Source organism: Trichechus manatus, unplaced genomic scaffold, assembly GCF_000243295.1.
Source record: "Trichechus manatus latirostris isolate Lorelei unplaced genomic scaffold, TriManLat1.0 scaffold00002, whole genome shotgun sequence".
Taxonomy (NCBI): Eukaryota; Metazoa; Chordata; class Mammalia; order Sirenia; family Trichechidae; genus Trichechus; species Trichechus manatus.
The window spans coordinates 38,483,153-38,505,591 of NW_004443938.1; the positions used below are offsets into that span (position 1 = coordinate 38,483,153).

The following is a 22,439-nucleotide window of genomic DNA, read 5'->3' on the forward strand; positions in this document are numbered from 1 at the left end:
GCGAAAAAGAGGAAGACCCTAAACGAGATGGATTGACACAGTCGCTGCAACAATGGTCTCAAGCATAACAAGGATTGTGAGGATGGCCAGGACCGGGCAGTGTTTCCTTGTGTTGTACATAGCGTTGCTGAGTCGGAATGACTTGATGGTACTTAAAAACAACAACTCGTTTAAAAACAGCCCTTTTCTCTCTCTAAAGCTTGTACTAATTCTTACACCAAATTCGCACAAGTTTGTTGAATTCCTATTATCTGCCTAACTAGGTCTCCAAGATAAAAGTTGGACAAAACAAGCTCCCCTCTCCTGGCGAGCATACAGTCAGCTTTTTCACTAGATTATCAGAAAGTAAATTTGGAAAATAATCTGGAACGCTGGCACGGTTCAGAGAACCCCGTTTTCGATATTTCTGTCAGACTCCAAAAGATGTATTGGTGAAATCCCGCCCCCTTAGGAACTCCTGTCAGTCAACCTGTCTGTGGGCGGGATCACCTCAAAACTCTACCTGTATCTCCTGGGAGGAGGGGCGCCAGACTAAAGCCCGCGAGTGCGCATGCGTCTCCAGGGTGGCGGGTAATGACCCTGAGAGGTTGCCGTCAGATAAGACGTCGCGCGTGCGCAGGCGCTCGGTGCAGAGGCCTGCCGGAAGCCAAGATGGCGCATAGGTGGTCAGCAGGCCGCAATTGGCGCTTTACCAGTATCTGAGCCGGGTGTTTTGCAACCTGCTGTTGCGAACTCCCCCTCTGCGCCATGGCCCGGCATCGGAATGTCCGAGGCTATAACTACGATGAAGGTAGGTGGCAAAGCTGTGCTGGGACGTCAGTTTTATCTTCCAGTCGGGATCCCAGCCCGTTGGCATCCCCTTCGATCTATGAGTTCCTCGTCACTGGTGCCAGGCTGGAATTCGGGGGAAGCCCAGTGAAGGTACAGAACAGGACATCAGAGTACCAGCGTATGTTGTAGTTACAAGTCCTGATTTCTGTCGTCTGGGATTGATTTTATTTAGGCCGGGGGAGGTGCCACACGGCGTCATATGGGAAGGACTTCTGGTGAGGTTGGGATCTGGTGATATTTATGCACGCAAACATTGTCACCTCTCCCTCCTATTGTACCTTTCCTCTCAGTTCGGGCACACACTTGGCTCTGTTTCCCCTCTTCCGACTCTTTCAAAAATGTCCATGACGGAGAAACACGGATCGACTTAATGTTTACATTCAACTGGTGTAATTGTATTAGATTTACGTAATCAATATTTTGTGTATGTTCATACATATTTAGTGCAGAACCTGGCTTGAGCTATCAGATTAATTTCTATTTCTTGAGTATCAAGTTAAGTTAGAAACTTCGGAGACAGTAGAAAAGATACATATTAAAAAGGTCCAAACAATAAGTCGATCAGATGACCTTGAGGTGTATACTCAGGTCTTGGCCGGTAATGCTTAATGTAATTGTATTTTGAAATGAAAAAAGAAACTAAACAGTACTAGAAGAAAGACAGTATAGAAACGGACTTTTTGATAAAAAAATGAAAAACAACACCAAAAACCTATATATGAGTGTACTCTGGGAGTTTAAAGGGAGTTGGAAGTAGTTTTAGAACAAACATAACAACTCTTTTTATACACTGGTTAATTATAGGCATCACCAAGCATCATACAATACAAACTAAAAATATTAACAAATATGAACGAATGCAGAAGATTAAGGAACTATTGCTTCATAAAGTACAGAGCATGAAATACTTAATAATGTTGATGGTTATTATTGGCACCCCCAATAGATGATTCTGGGAACACTAGGATCTTCTAACCATATTGGAGGGCAGCTAACAACACACTGCCATATTTGGAGACAGTAATCCATGTTAGGTTCCTGGTGTTCACTTCAGAATGGAGGCCCTTTTAAAGTTGAATCTAAGTATTGCTGTGGGCCACTGTTAGCTGAAAAATGACTTTAGACTGGGAGATATTTTTGCAATTATATAAAAGATGTGAATAGGCCTAATTAGTACTCATTCATTTTTTTGAATAGACATTTATCATTTCCTCAATCAACATTAATTGAGGTTCCAGGCACTGTTCTGAGATTCGGAGACTGACGGTAAGGTATTTGAGGGTAGTTTTATGGGGGGGATTACAAGTAATAGATGAATAGAGTGTTAGAAATGCTACAAAAAAAATTACAAAGTGAGATGGGAACTGCATAAATGAGGATACCTAATTCAGAATGGTTTGGGGTCAAGCAGGATTTCTATGTTAAGAAAGGCTTTCTGGAGGAGATGGTGCTTCACCTAAGGGAGTGAGTGATAAATATCTTCTCACCTTGGCCACCTGGGGTCAAGTTGTTGTCATGTTTTCTTTGAAACAAACGGTGACATCATAACCAAGCTGTTTCTATAGCGTAGGAAGTTTATCCCCTTTTCTTATAAAACTTCTACTCATCTTCAGGGTCCAATTCATTTATCTTCTTCCCAGTTAAGCTTTCTCTTGGATTCAGGATAATAATTAAAAAATTCTTAAATGTAATATAACTTTATTAAAGAACGTTTAAGGAAATAAACATAAAATTACTCATTTAGGATACCCTGACATAACCACCATTCAGAATTAATCCTTTGTGCTCCCAAACCTGTGGTTTCTCTATTTAACTCTCACTTTGTTTTTTCTCTGTAAGTTGGGTGATACTTTACATGACTGCTTCAGTTATTTATTTAAAAGCCACAGGAAGGTAAAATCCATACTTCAATATTTATTCCAGTAGCTGGCTCAGTGCTTTACATATAGAAAATACTAAAATACTAAATTTCGTGTAAGAAATTAATCATTTTATGAAGATCCTAGGAAAGCATTCTTTCTATCTTTTTATATGGATCAATTTTTAGGATCAATTTTTGTATTGACAAACTGACCTAGTAAAAAAAGATTCATGTGTTTAATGCCGAATTTTTTTTTTTTTTTTGTGAATGGCCCATTATTTATTTGCTAATAAATTGTTACTTATTAACTCTGGCTTATGATATAATTATTAAATGTTACATATTTTTATCCAATAGTAGCACTTACCTCATTTTTCTTTGCCATAGCATTTGGTCTCAGCCTTTGAACATGCTGTTCCTGCTGCACAGAATACCCTCAGAAACTAGCTAGCTCTATCATTTTAGAATTGGTTTAGGTATTATTATATTCCTGGATGTCCTTCCCTAGCTACCCACTTCAAATTCTAGTTTGGTTGTATATGTATGTGCTCCCAAATTGCTCTGTATTTCTCATGTCAAGCACTTTTCATACGGTTTTGTAATTGTCTGTGTTCCGCATTGGACTTCAGGTTTGGAGAGGGCTGGGAATGTGCCCATTACTCACTGTTGAACCCTAAGTGTCTCTGATAGTCCCTGACATCTTGTTAGTGCTTGTTGAATGAATGAGTAAATATATTTGTGTAGATATATTTATCTTCTTTGTGGAGTTTTTAGTTTTAAATAGTTTGATTCTTTAAAATCTATAAAAATAAAACACATTTTAATTTAGTGCTTTTCAGTGCCAAACGTGTATCAGGTATAGTTGACTAGATAGTCTTGCCCTGAAAGAGCTTATGTATTCATGGAGCGAAATAGGTGTAGTGCTTTAAAGACAATAAAATGGAGGAGTGTGCTAGACAGTAGAGGGGTGGGGGAGAGGGGCTTGCTATTTTACCTAGGGTGGTCAGGGAAAACTTCTGCAAAGAGGTGACGTTTGAGCTGGAACCTTAACTAGGAGAAGGAACAGCCAGAAGGAGGGAAGAGCCCTCAGTCAATAGGAAACAAGGCAGTTGGCCTAGAGCAGAGCGAGCACAAGGGTATATGGGGTGAGCTGGTTTGTATAGCGGTTGTTTGCTGCCATCAAGTCAGCCCCTGACTCACGGTAACCCCATGCTCAATGGGATTAGACCATTGTGATCCATAGGTTTCTTTTTGGCTAATTTTTGGAAGATCACCAGGCCTTTGTTCCTAATCTTAGTCTGGAAGCTCCACTGAAACCTGTTCAGCATCACAGACCTAGCTTTATATGAAGAAAAACTCTTTCATGGTCAGATTGTATATCCAGTGCTAGTTGGTTGTATAGAAAATAAGTTCTTTTGGTTATAGACAGCACTTGGTGAAAAAAAATGGATGAATGGCTTATTTGAGGTTTTTGTCAACACTGGAAAGACAGTTCAAGTATGTGGTCTGTAGGATTATTATTATTTTTATTATCATTTACTTCATGTTTCATATGAAGTAAAAACTTAGAAAAACCTAATTAGCTTAAAAACTGAAGAACCATGTATGTCTTTGTAAATACAGATTGTCAGTAAATGCCCAGTTTGTGGGGAAAGTTCTTTGAATTTTTGGAAAAATTTGAAATATTCCAGGTTCCTTTAATTTTGATGAATAATTTGATTTATTTTGGAGAGAATTCAGAGGCTTTGTCATTAATAACTAAAAATATAAAAAGAACTTATAAATGAATTTATCTCTTGTGTTTTTATTTTTAGATTTTGAAGATGATGATCTCTATGGCCAGTCTGTAGAAGATGATTATTGTATTTCTCCATCAACAGGTGAATTATTTTTAATAAATCAATTTCCATGATTTGGGCATTTAAAAATGTCAAGTAGATATTGTCATTCTAGACTGTTTCATGAAGACACTGGAGTGTTCCATGAAACTGTAATAGTATGTTACATTAAAAAGTTAATTATATTTTAATTTCTAAATATGTATAGAATAATTCCTTTACCTGTAAATAAAATTTAAAGTTTTGATTCCATTATTTAACTTTAAATAATTTGAAGAAAACTCTGAAGAGCCTCGTTTTCCCAGTATTCTTTGCAACATAGTTTTAAATATGCAATTAAATTATTGATGTGCTAACTTAGTCATTAATGAGATTCTAAAACTTTTGGGGGCAGGTAGTAGTTAATTTTATATAGAGTGCAGTATCTGACACATAGTAGGCTCTCAGAAATTTTATGTAACTGAATTTCTTTTTTATTCTCTTAAATAATTGGAGAATTATTTATATAATATCTGGAGTCCTGTCTTTTGCAACTATTCTGTACTGCTTGGATTCTTCCTTAGAACTAAGGCAGAACTCTGGTTTCACATTCTATTGCAACTGCTTATTTTTTTTTTCCTACTGCAAAATTTTGGCTAGTAGCTGGATTAGAAGTCTGTGTGTAGGATCTCTTAAATATTAGACATTGAGGTGTAATGCATAGACTTCCCCACATATCGAACTTTAGTTCAGATACTATTAAACAGTTTCATAAATAAACCAAGTACGTTTATGTAGTTCAGACTTCTGTTGGAGTTGCAGAGTGATTTAGTGTTCTGATTCCTGTATGGTACCACATTAGAGCTGCATCTTCTGTCTTATCTGCTGAAAGATTTCTTCTCTGCCACTATAAAAGGAAAATATTTTTATGTACTTTTCAGCTAAGACAGTCTTTGATCAAGCTCTTTCTCTCACTCTAATTTCCCTAATGATACACCTGTCTTCAAATTTCAGCCAAGTATATACAATTGGTTAAAATACCCCACTAAATTTTACTATACCATAAAGGTGGGAACAGTTTACGTATAATTAGGCATAGTGTAAATGCAGTTCATGAAACTCACTTTCCACATGCTTAAAGGTTTAATTAACATTACCTTCAAAGTCCTTATCTGCTGTCCTCTAAACTGTACCTACTTTAAACTGTACCTATATTAATCCCACTTTTATTCTCTATATTTAGACCAAATATATCCCTTTAGAGTTCTGTTCTTTATAAAGGCATAGATGCTCTAGAAGTTGTCTTTAGCACCTCTACTCTTCCTGTCATCTTTTTCCCTGTTACTTGTTATTCTGAAATGCATCTAGCTCTATTTGTAGAATTACTCTTCCAGGTCAAGTTCTTCCGTCATCTAGCCTAAGTTAGCCTGATCCTTCCTCTCTTCCTTTCATGTTTCACTGCTAACAGTTAAAATCCTGTCAGGAGATAGAAATTATACCAGTTATTTTACCAGAGCTGTTGCTGTTTTTAGGTGCCATCGAGTCGGTTCTGACTCATAGGGAGCCTGTGTACAACAGAATGAAACACTGCCTGGTTCTGCGCCATCCTCATAATTGTTGTTATGCTTGAGCTCATTGTTGCAGCCACTGTGTCAGTCCATCTCGTTGAGGGTCTTCCTCTTTTTTGCTGACCCTCTACTTTACCAAGCATGATGTCCTTCTCCAAGGACTGGTCCCTCCTGATAACATGTCCAAAGTATGTGAGACGAAGTCTCACCATCCTCCGAGCATTCTGGTTGTACTTCTTCCAAGACAGATTTGTTTATTCTTTTGGCAATCCAGGGTATATTCAATATTCTTTGCCAACACTACAATTCAAAGGTATCAGTTCTTTGGTCTTCCTTATTCATCTTCCAGCTTTCACATGCATGTTCATTGAAGACAGCATGGCTTGGGTCAGGTACACCTTAGTCCTTAAAGTGACATCTTTGCTTTTTAACACTTAAAAGAGGTCTTTTGTAGCAGATTTGCTCAGTGCAGTGTGTTGTTTGATTTATTGACTGCTGCTTCCATGAGTGTTGATTGTGGATCCAAGTAAAATGAAATCCTTGACAACTTTACTTTTTTCTCCATTTATCGTGATGTTGCTTTCTTGGTCCAGTTGTGAGGATTTTTGTTATCTTTATATTGAGGTGTAATCCATACTGAAGGCTGTAGTCTTTCATCTTCATCAGTAAGTGCTTCAAGTCTTCTTCACCTTCAGCAAGCAAGGTTGTGTCATCTGCATAACACAGGTTGTTAATGAAACTTCCTCTAGTCCTGATGCCCCATTCTTCTTCATATAGTCCAGATTCTTGGATTATTTGCTCAGCATACAGATTGAATAAGTATGGTGAAAGGATACAACCCTGACGCACACCTTTTCTGATTTTAAACCACATAGTATCCCTTATTCTGTTCGAACGACTACCTCTTGGTCTATGTACAGGTTCCTCATGAGCACAATTAAGTGTTCTAGCACTCCCACTGTTCGTAATGTTATCCATAATTTGTTATGATCCACACAATGGAATGCCTTTGCATAATCAATAAAACACAGGTAAACATCTTTCTGGTATTCTCTGCTTTCAGCCAGGATCCGTCTGACGTCAGCAATGATATCCCTCGTTCCACATCCTCTTATGAATCCCACTTGAATTTCTGGCAGTTCCCTGTCAATGTACTGCTGCAAACGCTTCAGCAAAATTTTACTTTCATGTGATATTAATGATATTGTTCGATAATTTCCGCATTCAGTTGGATCACCTTTCTTTGGAATAGGCATACCAGAGAGAATTTAATATAGAAAGTTAACTAATTTAGAGGAAAAAAAATGCAAAAAGGACAGCCAGAGTATCAAGGAGGTAGTGACTGCAAGAAACATCTGCTGTCCCTAGAGCTAGGGGAACAAATTGAGGAAGTTGAAATATTCTTTTAGAAGTTGTGGAGGGGCTCCTTGGAGCTGGGACCTGTGAGGAGAGGGTTTTGCTTTCCTGCTTTGCCTCTGAGGAGGGGGTTGCTGCATGACCGCTACTGGTGCCTCTGGAGGGACCTGTGGAGTTGGGATTCAGGTTTTTGAAGAGAGGATTTTGGCTGGCTGGCTGTGGGTGGGAGCATATTGTAGCTCGTTTTGTGAGTTTTAGAAATACTGCAAACTGATATTAATTGGTGCTACTAGAACAGACTGCTTCTGCAAGGTGAACAAGTGTTGCTGAGGTGATGCTGACAACAGTGAGACAAGAAGGAAGGAGCATGTCCTTTCCTCTTCTAGTCTCCCTTTAATCCTTTAATGCCCTCCCCCCGCCCCCACCATTGGCTGATCCTAAAAACGATCCAGTTGTCAAAGAAGACATGTGCTTTGCAGAGACTCCACCATCACAGAGCATTACAAAGCATCACAAAGCAGAAGGATTGGTTAGAAGCCAGCAGGTGGTTTAGGGATTCAGAAGACATAGTACCCCCTGGGTACTTGCCATTTGCAATATTAAAAAAACTTCGTGGGTTAGCACCCCGCACCCCCACCCCCGCCACTCTGGGCTCCTACAATTCTTGATCACAGTTGACTAGGTAACTTAAATTAATAACAAAGTTGTGTCTCGTAGCCCTATCCTCATCATGCACGTTCTAAGCGCAGTACAGAGCATGCATATTCATGGTACTGATAATTAGATTTGAGTTTATAAAAAATATCTTTTCTATATGGAGGTGGTACATGAGTAAATATAGGTAGACTGATTAGGAGGCTATTACACTAACCTAGAAGAGCTGAGTATAATTTAGGACAGTGGTTCTCAAAGTATGGTCCCTGTACCAATCAGCATCACCTGAAACTATGTTAGAAATGCAATTTTTGGGTACCCCACCCCAGAGTCCAGAGTGTCTAGGGTTATGTCCAGGAAGGCTTGGGGCCCCACCCCGGAGCCACTCTAGGGGTGGGCATGGCAACTGTTTTAACAAGCTCTCCAGGGTATGCTGATGCATGCTAGTTTAGAACCATTGTTTAGGACAAGGGTGTTAGCAGTGGATTTAGAAATAGATTCAAGGAATAAAACCAGAATATTCCTTGGAAGCTAGGATGGCAAGACTTTGGCTAGCTTACGTTGGACGTGTCATCAGGAAAGACCAATTGCTAGAAAAGGACATCATGTTTGGTAGAGGGTCAGTAAAGGCCAGTGAAACGCTCAGTGAGATGGAGTGACACAATAGCCACAACAGTGGGCTCAAACATATCAAAGATCATGGAGATGACGCACGACTGGGCAGCTTTTCATTCTATTATACGGAAGGTTGCTGTGAATCAGAGCTGACTCGATGGCCAACTAACAACAAATTCAAAAGATAATTTGTGGGAGTTATTGTCACCATAAGGAGTCCTGGTGGCACAGCGGCTAAGCGTTTGACTGCTAACCAAAATGTTGGTGGTTTGAACCTATCAGCCCTCCATGGGAGAAAGATGTGACAGTTTGTTTCTGTAAAAGCTTACAGCCTAGGAAACCCTGTGGCGCAGTTATCTGTCCTGTAGGATCACTATGAGTTGGAATTAATTTGATGGCGATAGGTAAGGTTGCCATGAGTCAGAATTGACTCTACGGCAACTAACAGCAACAATAACGTCTGTAGAACTTGGAGGTGGATTGAATATGGCTTACATAAGGGTTGAATCCTTCTTAGCGGTACTACTGAAAGACATCCTAATGGTGCAGGTTAAATCATTCGTTTTATCTAGCTTTATGTGGATAGATAATGTTTAATCTTGAATGGTGAGTTAACAGTAGGGTGCTTTTCTGAGATTTGCATTTTATGGTTTAGCCTTCTTGAGGCCAGGGTCATAGTTAGGTTGACCTTATCCCTTATAACTTGTGATATGTATCTTGTGTATAGTTTGTGTTTAGGAAAATCTGAGTCTTTGAGAGTTATTTTTGTTGTACACATCAAGAAGTTAACCACCATTATCAAAGCAGGAGACAGTTAAATGGTTTCATGTGAGTGTCTTCTGTGACAAACTGATATTTTTAACAAATGCATGTGGTTTTAGATTTATTATTATTCAAAACATTTATAAAATAGCAGTAATACCACATATTTTCTTATCTCCTTTATTATAATTGGTCTAGTCTTTCCTTTTTACTGAATTTATGAATAATTCTGGAAGAATACTTGCTGTTTCTAAAGAAGCAGCTAGTGTTATTGGTAGATGATCATATTCATGTCTAAAGAATTCTGATAGAGTAAGTTGAAGAATTAATAGGAATTTCTCTAAAAGTCATCAGCACATGTGTATTTTTTTATACTTTACTAGCAGAATATTGCTGATGGAAAGGTGATTTCTGAATGTTACAGCTTTTTTCTCCTTTAGGAAGATTGACTTTGATACTGAATATTGAACACGTCAAGAAGCTGGGGATAGCAAAAAAGCTATAAAACTTTATTTGAAGGGTTATGTATTATGCTTCAACTAATATGGTTAGAAGTTGTAATCTTTATTATAGTCCACTGCAGTTCCATACTTACATTGAGCATCAAGTATTATAAAAAAAAACCCTGTTTTAATATGTTCATATATTAGTTTGGTATAAGACAGATTGTTAAAAGTCCCATTCATACAACAATGCTACAGCAGTATGGAGGGTAAAGAAAATAATTTTTTTTTTTAAATTGTACTTTAGATGGAGGTTTACAGAACAAACTAGTTTTTCATTGAACAGTTAGTACACATATTGTTTTATGACATTGGTTAACAACCTTATGACATGCCAACACTCTCCTTTCTCAACCTTGGGTTCCCTGTTACCAGCTTTCTTGTCCCCTCCTGCCTCCTAGTTCTTGCCCCTGGGCTGGTGTGCCCCTTTAGTCTCGTTTTGTTTTATGGGCCTGTCAAATCTTTGGCTGAAGGGTGACCCTCAGGAGTGACTTCATAACTCAGCTAAAAGGGTGTCTGGGGGCCATACTCTCAGGGTTTCTTCAGTCTCTGTCAGGCCAGTAAGTCTGGTCTTTTTTTGTTGGTTAGAATTTTGTTCTACATTTTTCTGTATCTCTGTCTGGGACCCTCTGTTGTGATCCCTGTCAGAGCAGTCAGTGGTGGTAGCTGGGCACCATCTAGTTGTACTGGACTCAGTCTAGTGCAGGCCGTGGTAGTTGTGGTCCGTTAGTCCTTTGGACTAATCTTTCCCTTGTATCTTTAGTTTTCTTCATTCTCCCTTGCTCCCGAAGAGGTGAGACCAGTGGAGTATCTTAGATGGCCCCTCACAAGCTTTTAAGACCCCAGATGCTACTCACCAAAGTAGAATGTAGAACATTTTTAAAGAAAATAATCTTATCTGGTAGAGTCTGGGAAGGCTTTTGGAAAGAAGTGGAATTGGGACTGGTAAATTTGGGAGTAAGAATGGCATTCTGTGTAGAGGAATCAGCTTGAGCAATGGCCCCTGCATGAAGTTTGTTTGGGGTGGCTCACAAGATTAATGCAAGTTGGAGCAGTAAAGAGGGCTAAGAAAGGAAGTAGGGGCCAATTTGTGGGAGATAGCGTTTAATTCTGTGTGTGTAGTGTCATCCCATTGAATTTTTTGAGTTAAGGGGAGTAGTATTTTAAGAAATACTCTGTCCTATAGGGTCACTATGAGTTGGAATCGACTCAGTGGCAGCGGGTTTTTGGTTTAGTATTTTAAGAAAGTAGTTGACGACATAATGTAAAGGAGAAGACTACAAGTGGGTGATGCAAACTATTGAGTGCTTGGCTGCTAACTGAAAGGTTGGAGGTTTGGGTCCATCTATAGGTGCCTCAGAAGAAAGGCCTGGTTATCTACTTTCAAAAAAATCAGCCATTGTAAACCCTGTGGGGCACAGTTCTACTCTGACACGTGGAGCCACCATAAGTCAGAGTCACCTGGACGACAACTGGTTCCTAACTTTGGCTGGTGAGAGGAATCAGCTGGAAGTAATTGTTAAAAATACAAATCCCTGGCCCAATTCCAGTGCCACTGAGTTAGAATCTCTAGGGGGAAGATGCCTGTGAAGCCATATCTTTAATGAGCGTCCCGTATGATTTTTATTTTAAGGTGTTTGAGAAACAATTTTAGGCAGTTTTAGGAGTCATTTTTTGAATTCTTTGAGCATTAGTTAAATGCCGTAAGTTTTAAAAGACATGGTGAGTGCCTGTTTTTTGCAGAAAGCGCTTCCATCAAAATTTGTGATTTAAATTTTTAGAAAAGAATAACGTTTTATTTTTATCCTTTCCTCACCATTGTTTTTTCTCACAGCCCATTTTTTAAATTGTTGCTTTTTGGGGCTCTCATTTCAGTTTCAAAGGTTTGGATCTCTTATCCTCTAGTAGTTTTTTGTTTTCTTCTTTCCCCGGGTGAGTTTTCCTAACTCCCTCCCATCCCTGCCAAATCTAACCATTACTACTCCCAAAACAACAGTCACAGTATAGGTTTCTGAGTTGGATTGGTGTTGGGGTGTGTGTACGTGTGGAGGAGAGGAGGGAAGGTAGGAAAACCCCCTCCCCCCAGAAAAAAATAGTTCCGGGAGGTAGAATAGAAACCTATACATTGATAACTTCCTCTTCCTCATCAGTTTATTTCCTAAGTGAAACTTGTTGAGGATAGTATCTGATTTCCTGCCTCGTTTAATTTTTGATTTGTCTTATGTTTCTTCCTCACAATTCAGAGCTATGAGAGGAAGAGGAAATATATTTGTTACTTTTGCTTAATAGAATGGATTGAATACAGTTTACTAAAGCCAGGAAGGTAGTGTGTAAATCATCAGACACAGAAGGTATATTGACCCTGTTTACATTTTTTAGTACTACCACAGTTTATTGAATCTAAAATGCCATGGATTATAAAGATATAATATTTTACATACCACTTATTAAAAAAAGGCTGTTAATTTAAGTATTACATGATGCTAAGATGCCATTTGATTGGTAGACACATCCCTAATTCTGAGATTTCAATATGTGAAAAGAAATGGTCATCATAGAGAATCTATGAAATAAGATATCTCTTCTGTTATTTGTTTAGCCATGCTGACTTTATTATGATAGAAATGTGTATGTTCTCTTTGCACAAGTCTTATCTTCAGGGAAAAAATAAGGGTATATGTATATACAGCATAATATGTGCATTTCTGAAAAACCTTGTGGTCTTCAAAATTGTATACTAAAAATAACAAAACTTATGGGAAAAATAGTATCAGGACAGATCACTCCACTTGTACAGTACTAACAAATACAAAAATCTTCTTAATAAAAATGTTTGCACATTTGAAAAGATAAATTAACTTTCTAATAAAGTAATGTAGGACTTTACCTTTAAACAAATATTGAGAAGAGATTAAGAAAAGGTTGAGGGTAATGTATAATGTTGCAAAAACAAATTGCTCACGGATATTGGAGAGCCAAGCAGTAAGTACTTCCAAAACAGGATGCGTGGCCATGGTGAGCCAAGAGCAGAACATGAGGTGATTTGTTATCAGGCACAGTGCAGTATTCCTCTCTGGCTGGTGTTAATTGGAGTTTGTATCTGCTGTCAGAATTGACTCTATGGCAATGGGTTTATTTTTTTTTGGTTTATTGTACGATGATGGAAAATGTTTGAAGTGCTGGGGGAAACATCTCATAAACCAAAGCAGCTTTGATGTTGCCTCATCATTCCTCTATTTACCAGTTGGTATGAGCTAAATTATAGTAGGGAAACTTGCATTATAGCAGAACACATTGAAGCCTCTCAACTGCTCTGTATTTCTCTTCATTCTGTTCTCCTTTTCCAAGATCTCTTCTACTGCTTTTTCAGCTTTTTCTGTGTTCTTACCTTTTTTATTATAACTGCTTTAATCTTTAGTGATTACTTAATCTTTTTTGCTTCTGCAACTACTCATTTGAGTTTTAAAATATATTGTATTTTTCTTCTTTGTCTTCCCTACTAATCTGTAAGGCCATCGATTTATACTATGCATACCACTTATGGAGCCCTGGTAGCATAGTAGTTAGGAGCTTGGCTGCTAACCAAAATATCAGCAGTTCAAATCCACCAACTACTCCTTGGAAACCTTGTGGGGCAGTTCTACTTTGTCCGATAGGGTTGCTATGAGTTGGAACTGACTCGACAGCACCTAACAGCAACAACAACAACATACTACTTATGCCATGCCCTTCTGAATTGAGATGTTATATATAGGCCATAGCATTATATTCTATACATTATCTATAAATTTTGAATGTAGGTAATTTCTTTTTTGTAGATACTGCCTTCCTAAAAACATGTACAAAAATAAAATGTGGGAACTCTTAGCAGTAGACTTAATGTCTACTGCTAATATAAAAAGCTAACTAGAAAGCTAACTAATATAAAATCCCTAATAACATCTTGCCTTTAGATTACTATATACTTATGTCCTTCTTAACTTATTCTTTAAATGTATTCCTTCACAATTGAACAGTCTCTAAGATTAAGTTCAGTGGGCATCTGAGTGTATAGTGTCAATGTATGATTGAAAGTACGAGTTGTTTATAAGCTAAGGCTTGTCTAGTTTTTGGTGAACTCTTTGATTCAAGTAAAATTAACAATTCTTGGAAAGTGAAAATTAACTGTTCTTGGTGTTTTCTTGATTATGCAAATAAGCAAGTTGTGTGGTTTGAAATACATATATCAAAGAAAAGGGAACTTCAGGAAAGATGCAGTGATAGGCAAGGATGAGATATTTAAAAAGGTGGTTATTGGAAACGTTGAGAAAGTAGGCTCAGTGGTATGGTCTTGGAGATTGGGGGAAAGAAAGGAGAAGATTACGAGAGGTTAATGAGTAGCTAGTAAGGACATTTGAGCTGAATTTTGGATATGATATTTTGTCTTCCTGTTTTTTTTTTTAAAATTCAATGGTATACAATGTGGGTACTATCTAAAGGTAGTAGATCTATATTTTTAATTTTTACTTTACCTTTTGTACAAAACAAGTGTTAATGCTGTTTTTAGGGAATGGCTATACTGTAGCATTCTATAATCATTTTATATTCCAGCTGCTCAGTTTATTTATTCAAGACGTGACAAATCTTCAGCTGTTGAGCCAGGAGAAGAATGTGATTATGAAGATCTGAAAGAATCCTCCAAATCCTTTTCAAACCATCAGCTAAGTGGAGTTGATCAAGGTATAGTAAAAGTGGTATATCTGAGTTTTTTATCTGAAAATGATTAATAACCAGTACACTGGAATTTATCAATTTTAATGTGATTATTCATAATAGTGACTGTGGGCAGTAATGATTCAAAAGTGTATTTTCTAGGAAAGTTTACATTTTATTAAGTATAATTTTTGAAGAGTGTATTTAACTAGATGGTTGCAAATTAATTGTATGGCTATTGTTTAGTAACCAGAATTTTTAATTAAACTATCTTCTTCTCTCATCTTTTCCGTAGGAGAAAACTCCAGTGATTTATTATAAGAATTTTTTTTAGGAATATTTGTTGTTTCATGCACTCTTTGTGGAGTTTAGATTAGCTTACAGAAGCTCCTTTACCTAAAAAGATGTTAGACTCCAAAAGGCTTTTTTTTTTTTAAGTTAAACTGACTTTTTGGTTGGCAGCCGAGCGCTTAACTGCTGTGTCACCAGGGGTCCTTAAGTTCAGAGTAATTACTATACAAGCGTCCTGATTGTTCACATCTGTAAACATTAAGTTTCAAGAGAGCTTGTAAATGGTAATGACATTGGTACTGAGTTTGCTGCTTTTCAACTCTTAAACATTTTCCTGAAGATATTTATATTTTGGTTTTGTTTTATAAATAAATTTGAAATATGACATTGCTTCACACACATCATTCAAGCCATAAATTAATGAATAATGTAGTAGAATTCAAATGACCAAGTATAACAGTGATGCCATCTGTTGGTCGTTAGCAGAGCTGAGCCGATTTGCTCTTTCAGTGGGGTGTGGTTTTGTTCTATAAATGTTTTTAAATTGAAGATCTATAACTGTTAATTAATTTGAATTTGGAAAGAAAAAATGTTTTGAGAGCTGATCTTTGAATAAACCAGTAAGATTTATACCAGCAGCTAACCACATTGAGAATGGAGAGAAAGCAGAAATACACAAAGTTAGAAAGGAGAAAGGGGACTAACAGATACAGCAGAAGTAAAAAGAATTTGTTTATCCAATCTGCAAATACATTTTAAAACTAGAGAAAAATGTTTAGAGGAGCTTTTATATAAACTCATCAGTAGTATTTAATTGAATTTTTAAAGAAAGTGTTACAGTTATCACACTGTGATGAGAGGGTGGGGATAGAGTCGAAGTCTTATGCTTTATCTTCTATGCTTCAGTGGACAATGATTAAGAAGTTATGAAATTCAAAATTATGTTTGAGGAGAAAAGTTAATCATTCCCAACTGAAATATGTAAGTAATTGCATGATGACAACAATGATTGTACACAGAAAAAAGTTGCCATTGAGTTGATTCCGACTCATGTCGACCCCATGTGTGTCAGAGTAGAACTGTGCTTCATAGGGTTTTCATTGGCTTCGATCTTTTGAGAGTAGATCACCAGGCCTTTCTTCTGAAATGTCTCTGGGCAGATTCAAACTGTCAACGTTTTGTTTAGTAGCCACGTGCTTAACTGCGCTACCCAGGAATTCCAATGATTGTTGCTAACCTATGTTGAGTGCTTTGCAGGTACTGTTCTAAGTGCTGTTCAGGTATTAACATATGTAATCTTCATAACAATGTTATGGGGAAGAGCAGCTATTGTCCTCATTCTACAGGGGACGAAAATGAGACACAGAAGTAACTTGCCCAAGGTTACATCAGCGAATAAGTAGCCTTGGGATATGAGCCAAGATAGTCTAACTCCATAGTCTCTACTCTTAACCTTCACTGTACTGTCTTTTTGTGTAGGAAATAGTTGCTATAATTAATTAGAAGAGGCCTTGATGCTAGTTATATTAAAGTTTTCTGTTGAATTCAATAATTCATGCATTTATCCAGTAGTTATTACTTTTCAAGTACAGCTTATTAGCCTAAAATTAATCTTGGACTAAGCAAAACAGAATTAGCCAAATACTTGAGCAATTTATTTTTAATAATTAAAGGAAATAATGGAAAAAACTACCAAAAGTATTTTTTTTTTTTTAAAGAAGTGTATTGCCAGTAGATTCCTTGTTCAACGTGTAATAATGTAAAATGAAATATAAGTTTGTAGTCTGTGAAACGGTTTCACAGAGTAGGGAATCTGCCAACTTAGTGGTGCAATGATTTTCAGTCTTCTTGTCTTTATAAACTAGAATTTACCTGATATTTCTAGCTTATAGAGTTATTGCAAGGATTACAAATGATATGTATATAAAAGTATTTTGAAAATTGTCAGGTACTTTGTAAATTAATGTATCCATTCATTTATTCATTGGACCCTAAGTGCCAGGTGTTCTCCTAGATTCTAGAGATACAAAGCCTCTACTCTCATGAATTTGCATCATTAATGGGTATCATTAATGATTACTTTTTTATAATGAAGTAATATTAAAAAAATTAAAATTTCTGTAGGTTTTAGTTCCAGTTTTAATGTTTTTTATTTTTAAAATTACATTTTCTTCTTGATCTGCTGGACTTCCTTATTCTTACAACATTTTTATATTAGACCATCTCGCCGTTTTTTTAAGAATCATTAAGGATGATTGTGCAGGGGTTAGTAATGGTTCAGTGATACAATTCTCACTTTTCGTTGTGGAAGACCTGGGTTCAATTCTTGGCCGGTACACTTCCTGCACAACCACCACCTGTCTGTCAGTGGAGGCTTTCATGACAGACTAGGAAGAAAGGTCTGGCAGTCTACTTCCAAAACACCAGTCAGTGAAAACCGTATGGATCACAATGGCTTGTTCTGCAACCAGTCATGGGATGGTACAGGACCAGGCAGCATTTTGTTCCATTGTGAGTCAGGGGCTAACTTGATGACAATTAACAACAACAGGGATGACGATTGCCAGTATTGCCAATAGATATTTTGTTTAACGTGACAATGTAAAATGACACCATTTAGTATAGCTTTTAATTATTATTGTCTGTTTTAGCTTGTCTTTATTCATGCCTTGATTACATGAGAGAGGTACTTGGAGATGCTGTACCAGATGAAATATTGATTGAAGCAGTTCTAAAAAACAAGTTTGATGTGCAGAAGGCTTTGGCAGAGGTTCTGGAGCAAGATAAAATACAGAACTTGAAGGTCAAGAGTGAGGGAGCAGTTTCTTCAGGGAAGATAGCAAAAGGTATGCCTTTACTTATTCTCTTTTATTGTTATTGTACATAGTTAATGCTTAAAAAGAGGTTTGATTTGTCTTGCGCTATTAAGATAAATGAGCAGAAAATTTTATATGTTACAGTTTAACTCTTGATTATTATCAGTTGGTTTTCTAGCTTGTGAATTTTAATCTGAGAACTATGTTCCCTTTCCTCTATTATAGCCTGTTTTTTAGGTTATTTCACTTTTTTGTTTGCATAGCTAACAGAACATGTTGTTCTTGTTGGGTGCTGTCAAGTCGATTCCGACTCATAGCAACCCCATATGACAAAGTAAAACTGCCTCATAGGGTTTTCTAGGCTGTAATCTGTACGGGAGCAGATTGCCAGGTCTTTCTCCTACAGAGCTGCTGGGTGGGTTTGAACTGCCAACCTTTCAGTTAGCAGCCAAGCACTTAACCGTTTGCACTACCAGGGCTCACTTAACATAAACTAAAAAAAAAAAAACCAAACCTAAACCCGTTGCCATTGAGTCGCTTCCAACTCACAGTGACCCTGTGGACAGAGTAGAACTGCCCAGTAGGGTCTCCAAGAGTGTAAATCTTTACAGAAGCAGACTGTCACAACTTTCTCCTGCGGATCAGCTGGTGGGTTTGAACTGCCGACCTCTGGATAGTAACCGAGCACTTAACCACTGTGCCACCAGGACTCTACCTTAACAGAACGTAGAGGAAATAAAATCAGATAAAAACAAGACAAAGCAATTTTTTTTTTCTCGTTAGTAGCTTAGAGAGTTTTAATTATTATTATTTTTTTATCTCTAGTGAGACAAGAGATGAAAATTAATTGCCAGCCAATTAATGCCAAAAAATTCTTTTATGTTTATAACCTTAAAACCAAACCCACTGCCATCAAGTTGATTCCAACTCATAGTGACTGTATAGGACAGAGTAGAACTCCCCCTATAGGGTATCCAAGGCTGTAAATCTTTAGGGAAGCAGACTGCTACAGCTTTCATCTGTGGAGTGGCTGGTGGATTTGAACCGCCGACCTTTTGGTTAGCAGCCGTGCACTTTTAACCGCTATACCACCAGGACTTCTTTTTATGCCTATATCATGTATAGATACAATTTAACTTTATTTAAATATCATTAAATATATCGTTATCGTTATTATATAACTCTTGCTTTTCATATGCAGATCTTTAGTTTTAGATTTGTAGAATTTGGGATTAGATTTGGGATTTAGTGGATGTAAGAGTATCGAGTTACCTTTATAGTAATTGGTGTGACATCTGTCGGTAGGAGCATGCTGATCTGTTAAAGATAGCTAACTGTAAATTGGATTGATATTTCTTGTAACTTGGGCTAGACTTTTGCCACAACAAGGAACGTAGTATGAAGGTGACTTCAGATTGTTAAAGGAAAGTAACAATTTTTTGTCCTTTAGAGAGTGTTCAAATAATGTTAAATAATGATCAAGTATCACTTTATTCATGTCAAAAGAAGCATTTGGTAATTAAATGCCTCATTTCATGTTTCCTTTTGGTTGCTGTGACTGTCTTCTGAATATGTCAACCTATTCATCTGAAAATTAATGGCTCTTGTAAGGTAAGGAGTCTTATTTTCTTCCTCTGAAGTTTCAGCTGATAATGTTCAAAGCCATTGTCCTTCATCGGCAAACCATTTGGGTTCTAGTAGTACTCTCTTTGATTTTTCTGGCCCAGTAGTGAAATGTGGATTATATCATAACTCTCCAGTTGTACCAAGTCACGGTTTACTCCATAAAAAAAAGAAACTTGACAGACCTAAAAGTGAAAAGAAACTAGAATCATGTAAGTTAACAGAAGAGCTGTCACTAGCTGACCTAATTAATGATATGCCAAGGGATTCATTTTATGAATCTTATAAAAGTCAGCCATCAGTCAGATTGTCATCCACAGACAGCCTGGAAAGTCTGCTTTCAAAGAGTCTAGATGCTGAGTTGTTAAGACCTCATGCATCTGAATGTATTTCCAAAGGTGATACTCAGTTCAAAGGAGTATCAGATTTAAAGTCATTAATGATAAAGAGCACACCTGATAAATCTTTATTTATTCAGAATAAGTCATTACCTGATTTCCAAAACATTCCAGTACAAAACAGCTTAAGAAATTTAAATAATCCTTCACATTTAACTAGCTCATTGGAAAATATGACTCTTGATAATTTAAATGCTAGTAAAAAGACTGAATTTGAAAGTGTTCCTTTAGCTGAACAAAGTACTAAAAATTCCATTTTTAAAAAAGACAATTTGCAGTTTTCCCAATGTGAAAGCCCATCCCTAGCCGAGCTATGTCAGGAACACAAAGAAAACAATCCAAACCAATGCTTTACTTCATCATCTGATCTTTGTAACCCATCATCTGCCAGTTTCACAGATCTAAGTTTGGGATCCTTTCCCCTGTCACAGCTCGCAAATCGGCATCAGTCTTCGACTGGAGTATCAGAATTAACGGGATCTCTATCATCTTTGGCGTTTTGTAAAGCTTCTCCTACAAGAGATCTCAATAATTTGTCACTTTCTGATTTGATTGCTGAAACCATTGATGTAGACAAATCTCAGATTAAGAATGATTCCTATAAGTTCAGTTCATCTGAAATGAGGACTTCTGGAATAGATTCAAATATTGATCTTAGTGTTCTTATAAAAACCCCAGATTTTGTTCCAAAACCTGTAGTAGACCAATCAGCTGCACCAGCACCAGGAACTAAAGTTCTAAATTCAAAGTTAGGGAAAAATTCCAATTCTGCTAAGGACAATAAGAAAAACAGTAAAGGCTCTCTGACTAGGAAACCACCTTTCTCTCTCTCTTGGACCAAGGCCCTTGCTGCTAGACCTTCAGCTTTTGCTTCAACATTGTGTCTTCGTTACCCGCCAAAAAGCTGCAAGCGACACACCCTTGATCTCTATAAGACTTTTCTTTATAGTAGACAAGTTCAAGACGTAAAAGACAAAGAGAAAAGTCCTCTTATAGCAATAACACCATTTGACTTCAAATCAGCATCTCCCGATGACATTGTAAAAGCTAATCAAAAGAAGGCTTTTACTAGAGAATAGTAACGAAAAGAAAACTTGATGATTGTTGTAGAGCTTTTTATTTTAACTCAGTTTAAAGCCTTTATAGGATCACTTTATATTATGGGATTCAAATTGTGATTTTTATATGAAAATTGTCTTAAGTGAGTTGATAACAACTTTAATTGATAAATATTTTTGCACTGAATTTTTTTTAAAACTGTATCTTCTTTTAGTGATAACTGGCTTTATTTAAGTTAATAGCCTATAATGGGTGTCTGTTTACAAAGTGCATATGATGACTTGATATTGTGAAATCAAACCTCAGATATTTTTGTGTGAAATGTTCCACTTTATAAATTTTTACAGTGAGATGTTTTCTTTTTTAAAATATTTTTGTGCTTTTTTTCTTAAGCAAAAATGCCACCACTTGGGTTTATTATAATTCAGTGATGAAAATTTTTCTTCTGTGTGACATAGTATAACTAAGACATACTATATTTTAAAATATTACTAGTATCATTCCCAGTTTCATTATTTTTCTGAAGGTAAGTACTAAATTTTTTCTAATAGAAAATCATAAAATTTCTGACTTTTAACAATACTGTGGAGGTTGTTGAAATTCATTTTTGATGATAACAAAATGAAAACTCTTTAAGGGACCATGTAAATACTAAAGTTGGAATAATACATAGATTATTTTTTATACATTTTCTAAAACATTTGTCCTAAATGCACATTTTAAAATAAATATGGAAAGTGTTTTCAAGCATGGTTGCATGTTCTTTGAATAGACAGTTTTATCACATTTTATTAACTTTTTCTTTACAATAAGCAATGAAACATGGAGTGTTCCATTTTTGCTACTGACAGTTGCTTGCTCCTCAGTGGCAAAATTTCAGCAATGGGAGACCAGATGAAAGCTCTTCTTGTCATCCTTTAGAACAGTGTTCCTTAAATAACGACCAGAATCACTAGGGAACATTTTTTTAAAATACAGATATAGTGGCTTCAGTCTAGATGTGCTGTAACAGTATTTGAGGAATGAGACTTGGGAATGTGTATTTTCACAATGGTCCCCAGGTGATTCTGATGTATTCTTCTTGAGAAACACCGCCTTAGAGCAAGAGATCACTAGAAAGGACGGGCTTATTAATGCTAAGAGTAATATCTGACCAACTTGAATTCATAATTCACACAGTCTAGTAATCAGGTATACCAGGGAAAATTGCTAATTAGGAATTATGGTCTTTTATATAAAAAAAAGGATGCTGCTATTAGTATTTCTTGCAGAAAGAATGCAGTAGTATTTAGAGTGTTGTTTCTTAATGAAAATACAATATCAGACCCTTTCCCAGTAAGAATTGACTCAACGGCAGCGGGACTTTTGTTTTTTTCCCAGTGAAAAAGTATTTTTCTTTGGTAGCTACTTAAAAATATTTTGTATTTCTTCTTGTTTTTGTTTATTTTCAGAAAATGACATTCCAGTATTTTTAGCTGTGTTTGATGTTTTTATATCCAGTATTTTGGTGGGATAGCTTAAGATGGCATTGTGATTTCATTGTTCTTGTCCAAACACTTTTTTATTTCTTTTGATGTCTTACAAGTTTTTTTT

At 36.7% G+C, this 22,439-nt stretch overlaps 1 protein-coding gene across 4 annotated transcripts in view; it reads left to right on the forward strand.

Moving 5' to 3' along the window:
- The first annotated feature begins 579 nt into the window (after nucleotides 1-579).
- Nucleotides 580-22,439, forward strand: part of HBS1L (HBS1 like translational GTPase) — a 98,995-nt gene continuing 77,135 nt past the window's right edge. Inside the window, exons 1-5 of one of the 4 annotated variants that reach the window (XM_004368899.2) lie at nucleotides 615-790; nucleotides 4,507-4,572; nucleotides 14,558-14,686; nucleotides 17,602-17,796; nucleotides 19,383-21,247. In XM_004368899.2, coding sequence (XP_004368956.1) covers nucleotides 748-790; nucleotides 4,507-4,572; nucleotides 14,558-14,686; nucleotides 17,602-17,796; nucleotides 19,383-20,866 — 1,917 coding nt within the window. In that variant the 5' untranslated portion in view covers nucleotides 615-747 and the 3' untranslated portion in view covers nucleotides 20,867-21,247. Of the gene's footprint in view, nucleotides 791-2,028; nucleotides 2,098-4,506; nucleotides 4,573-14,557; nucleotides 14,687-17,601; nucleotides 17,797-19,382; nucleotides 21,248-22,439 lie in introns of those variants that run through there. The other 3 variants (XM_023729985.1, XM_004368898.3, XM_023729974.1) reach the window with 3 other exon arrangements.